Source organism: Eimeria necatrix, genomic scaffold (genome assembly GCF_000499385.1).
Source record: "Eimeria necatrix Houghton genomic scaffold, Enh_scaff623, whole genome shotgun sequence".
NCBI classification, from domain to species: domain Eukaryota; phylum Apicomplexa; class Conoidasida; order Eucoccidiorida; family Eimeriidae; genus Eimeria; species Eimeria necatrix.
The window spans coordinates 5,799-13,298 of NW_013651710.1; the positions used below are offsets into that span (position 1 = coordinate 5,799).

General features: G+C 46.6%; 1 protein-coding gene across 1 annotated transcript; it reads right to left on the reverse strand.

The window, feature by feature from the left end:
* Positions 1 to 281: 281 nt before the first annotated feature.
* ENH_00067180 (heat shock protein 28, putative) lies at positions 282 to 5,381 on the reverse strand (the record flags this gene model as incomplete). Its single annotated transcript, XM_013577370.1, has 4 exons — positions 282 to 677; positions 815 to 1,671; positions 1,925 to 2,315; positions 4,731 to 5,381. The coding sequence occupies 4 exons, from the start codon at positions 5,379 to 5,381 to the stop codon at positions 282 to 284; spliced, it is 2,295 nt and encodes a 764-aa protein (XP_013432824.1).
* Between the last annotated feature and the right edge of the window lie 2,119 nt (positions 5,382 to 7,500).

Consider the following 7,500-nt stretch of genomic DNA (forward strand, 5'->3'; position numbering starts at 1 on the left):
AGGACACCGAAGGCAGCCGCCAGCTGCTGAAGGCGCGGCGAGAGATGAGCAGCAAACACAAGTTCAAAGCAGCAGCAAATCAGCAGCAGCAGCAGCAGCAGCAGCAGCAGCAGCAGCAGCAGCAGCAGGCTTCTGCTGCTGCTGCTGCTGCTGCGCCGCAAACCCTCCGCGGGCTTCGCCTTCTTTAACATTTTTCTCTTTTCTCTTTTGTCTCATTTAATTGACAAAATTAAATTATTTAAAATTAAAAAATAAATTAATTTTAAAATGAAAAAAAATAATTAATTCAAAAATAAATATGAGCCTCTATGGATGTCGCAGTAGTCATGCAAAAATGCTGCTGCTGCTGCTGCTGCTGCTAGTATTGCTGCTGCTGCTGCTGCTAGTATTGCTGCTGTTGCTGCTGCAAGTATTTCTGCTGCTGCTGCTGCTGCCAGTAGTGCTGCTGCTGCTGCTAATGTTGCTGCTGCTGCACCTACTATTGCTAGTGCTGCCTTTGCTGCTACTATTGCCGCCGCAGCTGCTACGATTGCTGCTGCTGCTGCTACGATTGCTGCTGCTGCTGCTGCAAGTATTGCTGCTGCTGCTGCTGCCACTGTTGCTGCTGCTGCTGCTGCTGCTGCTGCGGCTACGTGCGAGCAGCAGAAGCAAATGGATAGAGGATTTGTTTTAATTTCCTGAAATTGAATTTCATAAAATGACATTTAAAATTAATTAAATTAAATTTAAAATAAATTAAATTAAATTTCAACAAAGACAAACTTCAAACAAAATGCCGCCAGAGGCCTCCGCATGCATTTAACTTGCTGCGCACGGCGCAGCAGCAAACGGATTCGCACTCTGCTGCTGCTGCTGCTGCTGCTGCTGCTGCTGCTGCTGAAGGAGCTGCTGCTGCTGCTGATGCTGGAGGTGCAGCTGGTGCCGGAGGCGTTGCTGCTGCTGCCTCGGCTGCTGCTGCTGCTGCTGCTGCTGCTGCTTGAGCTTCTGTTCCCGCAGCAATAGCGCGCGCGTTGTCTGCTGCTGCTGCTGCTGCTGCTGCTGCTGCTGCTGCTGCTGCTGCTAGGGTGAGGGGGCCTTTGTCTGTTTGGAGAGAGATTGCATGCAAAAGAGGATTAAAACTTTTATTTAAATAAATCTTTTTATTTAAATAAATCTTTTTTTTATTTTCTTTTTTTGTCTTTTTTTCTTTCCACAAATTTAGGTCTCCCCACGGCTCAGAGATCCACAGAGGAAGCAACATCAGTGGCTGCTGCTGCTGCAGCAGGTCCTGCTGCTGCAGCAGCTCCTGCTGCTGCAGCAGGTCCTGCTGCTGCAGCGGCTCCTGCTGCTGCAGCAGGTTCTGCTGCTGCAGCAGGCCTTGCTGCTTCAGCAGGTCCTGCTGTTGCAGCAGGTTCTGCTGCTGCAGCAGGTTCTGCTGCTGCAGCAGCTGCTGCTGCAGCAGCTGCTGCTGCAGCTCTTGCTGCTGCTGCTGCTGCTGCTGCTTGTGTTCGGCGTGAGTGTCTCGGGTTTGCTTCGCGAGTTGGGAGTGCAGCAGCAGCAGCTGCTGCTGCAGTTGGGGCCCCACAGCTGCTTGTGGGGCCCCACAGAAGCTGCGGCAGGCTGCGGTGTACGTACACCCCAGCACTGGGTGCCCCAGCGACAGCGCATGCAGCCGCACGGAGTGAAGGGACCCTAAAGGCAAAACAATTAAATTAATTAATTAATTTAATTAATTTAATTAATTAATTTAATTAATTTAATTAATTAATTTAATTAATTTAATTAATTAAAAAGGAATTAAATTCATTTAATTGCGGCAAATCAAAAGGCTAGAAAAGCGCGATTCAGCAACCTGCTGCTGCTGCTGCTGCTGCTGCTGCGGCTGCTGCTGCTGCTGCTGCTGCTGCTGCTGCTACTGCTGCTGCTGCTGCTGCTGCTGCTGCACCTGCGAGCAGGGAAATGTAGCAAAGGGTCACTTCCTGGCCGTTTAAATTTGCTGCTAAAAAAGCCCCAAATTCTGTTGCTGCTTCGAGGCCTTCTTTGGGGCTGCCAGCCAGTCTGTAGAGGCCCTCGCTGCTGCTGCTGCTGCTGCTGCTGCTGCTGCTGCTGCTGCTGCTGCTGCTGCGGGGTGGGCCTCTAGGGCGGCATATTGGCGAAGAGACACTCCACAAACCCAAAGGCAAACGGCCGCTTAAGACGCCCAGCAGCAAAGCGCGCATCGCCTGCTGCTGCTGCTGCTGCTGCTGCTGCTGCTTGTGCTGCTGCTGTTGCTGTTGCTGCTGCTTGTGCTGCTGCTGGGCATGCTGCTGCTGATGGTCATGAAGCTTCTGCTGCCGCTGCAGGAGAAGCAGAAGCAGCAGCGCGAGTGGGTGAAGCGGCAGCCCTAGCAGCAGCAGCAGCAGCAGCAGCAGCAGCGCAAAGGACGCGGCAGGAGCAGCAGGCCCAGTCGCTGCTGCAGCTGCTGCTGCTGCAACTGCAGCAGCAACAAGACCTGCAGCAGCAGCAGCAGCACGGAATTGGCCCAACTGCCTTTGCTGGGCTTTCCTTCCTTGCAGCCACACTATGCTGAGGTGTACATACACCCCAAAAATGGGTTTCTTTTACAAAAAAACAAAAAATAAAAATAAATTAAAAGTCCTTTAAACAGTCCAATAACTTCGAAACAAAACTCTAAAATGTCCTAAGAAGTCAAAGGGCCCCCGGAGGCCCCCGGGGGGCCCCTGGGGGGCCCCTGGGGGGCCCTGAGGGGCCCCTGGGGGCCCCTGGGGGACCCCAAGAGGTGTTGAGGGACGTTTTGAGGCCCCTGCTGCCTCTTTTAATGCGAAATGTGTTTGTTTTTGAAATCGGAATCGAATTGGAGTTGAATTTGATGAAAAGAATTAAAAGAAATGGAGAATTCGAATTCTGGTTTTTGGCGGGACGCGCGGGGTGTACATACACCGCGCGCGGTGTCTGTACACCTCAGGAGTGTCGCGGCGATTCCAGAAAACGAAAAATCGCCATTTGCATTTAAATTGAATTTAATTTGATAAATTGTTTAATTAAAATGAAATAAAATTCAAATAAATTGAAATTAATTTCATTTTAACTCGAAAAATAAACCAAAGAAGACGAAATGGACTTCCGCCACGAAATGCAGAAGTGCAGCAACTCCGATCTGCGCATTTGAAGTGAACAAACTGAATAAATAAATGAATAAAAGAATAAAATTAAGAAAATAAGAAAATTAAATAAATGAATAAAACGAATTTAATGAATAAATGCTCAGAGCACTAACGGCGTCCGTACACCCGAGCTGCCTATACACCCCAGAGCTGCCTATACACCCGCGAGCTGCCTATACACCCGAGCTGCTGGACTTTTTCTTTCATTTAAATTCCTTTTTATTCGAAATTATTTAAATTGCATTTTGGAATAGCCAAGGGAAACTACTGCAGCAGCAGCATTAGCAGCAGCAGAACCAGCTTCGCTAGCAGAAGCAGCAGCAGCATTAGCAGCAGCAGCACTACCTTCACTAGCAGAAGCAGCAGCAGCAGCACCAGAAGCAGCAGCAGCATCAGTGGCAGCAGCAGCAGCAACTGGAGCAGCCAGCACAAAAGCAGTTCCCGTAGCTCTAGCGGCACTACAAGTAGCAGCAGCAGCAGCAGCAGCAGCAGCAGCAGGAACAGCAGCAGCAGCAGCAGCAGTAGCAGCAGAATCAGCAAAAGTCGAAAGGCAAAAAAGGTTTAATTTTGGTTCACCGCTCAGGTGTATATACACCCGAGCGGCAAAAAGCCTTCAAGTCTTTTCCACTCCAAATTTTGCCTTTTCTTTTTTTAATTTTTTTTTTCTTTTATTTCTTTTATTTATTTCTTTAATTTGTTCATTTGTTTTATTTTTATTTATTTTTTATTTTATTTATTTTATTTATTTTATTTGTTTTATTTTATTTATTTTTATTTTATTTATTTCGGCTGTGCCGCGTCGGCACCGCCGCCCAAATGCATTTTAACTTTTTCACTTCCAAATAAATTTCTTTTATTTGTTTTTCTTTTTTTTGGATTTATTTTTATTTTATTTATTTATTTTATTTATTTTTATTCATCTGTTTATTTTGAATTTTATTTATTTGTTTTTAATTCATTTATTTGCATTTATATTTATTTCTACTTTTATTGTTTGTTTTTGTTCGGCCATTGCTGGTACTCTCAAGTACAACAAAAAAAAGAAAACAAATAAATAAACACAAATAACAAATAATAAATAACAAATAAACAAATAAATGAATAAACAAATAATAAATAAACAAATAAATAAATAAATAAATAAATAAATAAATAAATAAATAAATAAATAAATGAGAAATATTCAATTAATTCCAATTCCTTTTTATTCTCAATTACCCACCACCAACTTATTTTAATTAATTTATTTCCATTACTGAACAAACGAAATGATGAATTAAATTAATTTATTAATTTAATTAATTAATTAAATTAATTATTTAATTTAATTTAATTTAATTTAATTTAATTGATCAATTTTCACGGAGTTTGAAGCAGTTTGGGAACTTTCTTTTCCCGAACTTGAACGAAGCAAACAAAAAAGCACTTACTAAATCAATTAATTAAATAAATAAATTAATTTAATTAATTAATTAATTAATTTAATAAATACTTTTAAATAATTGGTTCAATTAACTCGAATTAAGGATTAAATTAATCAATTTTGACGGAATTAGCAGCAATTTGCGGATTATTATTTTTCGGAACTTTTATTTCCAAAACTCCATTATTATAATTTGCTGTTATTTTTTCCTGCTGCGCCTCGGGGGGCAGCGGGAGGCTTCTGAAGAAGCTGCTGCTGCAGCGTTCCTGCACGAACCAGCGGCCGTCTTGCTGCTGCTGCTGCTGCTGCTGCGGGCTGCTGCTGCTGCTGCTGCTGCTGCTGCTGCTGCTGTGTCCGCGGATTATCAACCGCCCGTTTTGCGTCTCCACTTTTATGTCTTTCTTGTCAAGTCCCGGCAAGTCTGCATGCAGCAGCAAATTGTCTCCCGTGTCTTTGATGTCGAGGCGGGGGATGCAGCTGCTGCTGCTGCTGTGGCCGAGCCAGTTGCTGCTGCTGCTGCTGCTGTGGGGCCACTGCAGCAGCCCGCTGCTGCTGCTGCTCCAGGGGGCCAGCAGCCCCTGCTGCGGCGCAGCCGCCGGCCCCGCCCCCGCCAGCTGCCGCTGCTGCTGGTCCTGCAGCTGCTGCTGCTGCTGCTGCAGCTGCTGCTGCTGCTGCTGCGCCTCGCTGCTGCGGTACGGCCGCCACCAAAAGCCGGGACTGAAAAAGCTGTGCTGCTGCATCAAAGAGTCAAAGCGATTCAAAGAGTCCCAAAGTTCTCCATAAAGAGCTTCGAAGGGGGAGCGCGGGGGGTCCATTGTGGCCTAAAAAGAAAACAAAAACAAACATTCTCACCTCACAGTTCAACTTTGCTGCTGCTGCTGCTGCTGCTGCTGCTGCTGCTGCTGCGCTTTCAAACAAAGGCTGTAGTCCACTCAAAGGCCGCCGGGTGTCTTTGCGGCTGCTGTCAAAGCAGCAGCAAGGGTGCCTGCGGTGTCTCGGCAGAGTCCGGGAAGAGCTGCGCTGCAGCCTCCCGGCCTTCTGAAGACTCCGAAAGACAATTAATGAATTAAAAATAAATAAAAATAAATAAAAATAAATAAAAATAAATAAAAATAATCAAAAGTGCAGCGCCGGAACTGCTGAGGAAGAAAATCGCGACAGCTTCCCGCGAGCGCCGCCGATGCAACTTGGGGTGTATGCGCAGCTCTGCACACCCCCGCGCTTTCTTTCCACTTTTTCGAAACCCTAAACCCTAAACCCTAAACCCTAAACCCTAAACCCTTCATTTCTGCATTTTGGAAGGCAGAAGCCTTGCAAAACTCCGGGAAAACCCCGTGTGCGGGGTCATGCATGTGTGTCGGCTGACCGGGAAGTTGGGAGTGGAAAGCTGCGGGGAATCCGCGGAAAGCGAGTCTTTTTCGACTTGAAGCTATTGAGTTTTGCAATTAATTCTCGAATTCGAAGTTATAAATCTGAAGAAGAATTTAAATGACGCGTTTCACTTGGCGGGCGCTCGCGGGCTGCGGGCGGCGCTGAGCAAGGTGTACGTACACCTGGTGGCTCTGCGGGCCGCCCCGCCACTGCGCCCGCGATCTCCGCTCTTTTCGCGTTTAAATAAATAACTTTTGAATTATTTTCCATTATTTAACTCATTTAATTCCAATTTAACTCTTCCGGAAGTCCGGGGACGCTCCGTTGCCTCCCTGCTGCTCCTGACACCCCAGCCTGCGCAGCTTCTCGGGATCTTCAGGTGTCTGTACACCTCACGCCCACGGACTGCGTTTTCCGCTCAGCCCGGGCCTTCTGGTGTACGTACACCTGCACTCAGCTTATCTATTTGCTGCTAAGAGCCTCGGGGCCGTGTCAGTGCCTTTGTTGCTGCTAAGCAGCACTTCAGGGGCCCCCAGGGGCCCCTAGAGGGCCCCCAAACAGCTGTCGCGATTGCGCTGCTGCTGCTGCTGCTGTTGCTGCTGCTGCTGCTGCTAAAGTTGGTGCTCCTGCTGCCAAAGCTGCTGCAGCTGCTGCGCTGCTGCTGCTGCTGCTGCGAAGGTTTCTGCTGCTGCTGCTGCTGCTGCTGCTATAGTTGCTAGGGGGCGATTCTGCCTAGAAAGTAAATGGGTTTCCGCGAGTTTACAAATTTTAGAAAAAGTTTTATTTTTAAAAATTAAAAATAAAAAATAAATGAAAAATGCATTTTGCAAATCTGCAGAATGAATTGTTCTTAATTAGATTTAATTTAATTTAATTAATTTGCTTTTATTAATTCCAACAAATTATTTTTTCTGTTTTGCTTTTGTTTCTTCTTCACCATTAGCAGCTTTACTCAGCTGTTGCCTAGTCTCCAAATAGCTTCTCTAGGGTTTAGGGTTTAGGGTTTAGGGTTTGGGGTTTAGGGCTAAGGGTTTAGGGTTTAGGGTTTGCTTTCGCCAGCGTGTTGCAGTTGACAGCAACAACTTACGGGACGCATGAGGGAAATGGCTTGCCGAGGGTTTAGGGTTTAGCGTTTGAAGTTTAGGGTTTAGGGTTTAGGGTTTAGAGTTTAGGCCGTGGGCCCGGTAGCTAGCTAGCTAGCTAGCTAGCTAGCTACATAGGTAGCTAGCTAGCTAATAACGCGGCTTGTGGGCAGCTAGCCAGCAGGTACGCCTAGCTTTCCAGCCAGCTAGCTCTGCTGCAGCTAGCTGGCTAGCTAGCTAACTAGCTAGCTAGCTGGATAACTAGATAGCTAGCCGGATAGCTAGCTAGATAACTAGCTAGCTAGCTGGCTAGCTAGCGAGATGACTAGCTAGCCAGGTTGCTCTCTGGCTAGCTCTCTAGCTAGCCAGATGTCTGCTAGCTAGCTCCTCTAGCTAGCTGGTTAGCTAGCTAGCTAGCCAGCTGGGTTCGTAGCTAGCCAGAGAGCCGGAGCCAAAGGTTGCTTCTCTTGTCTTTACTGGC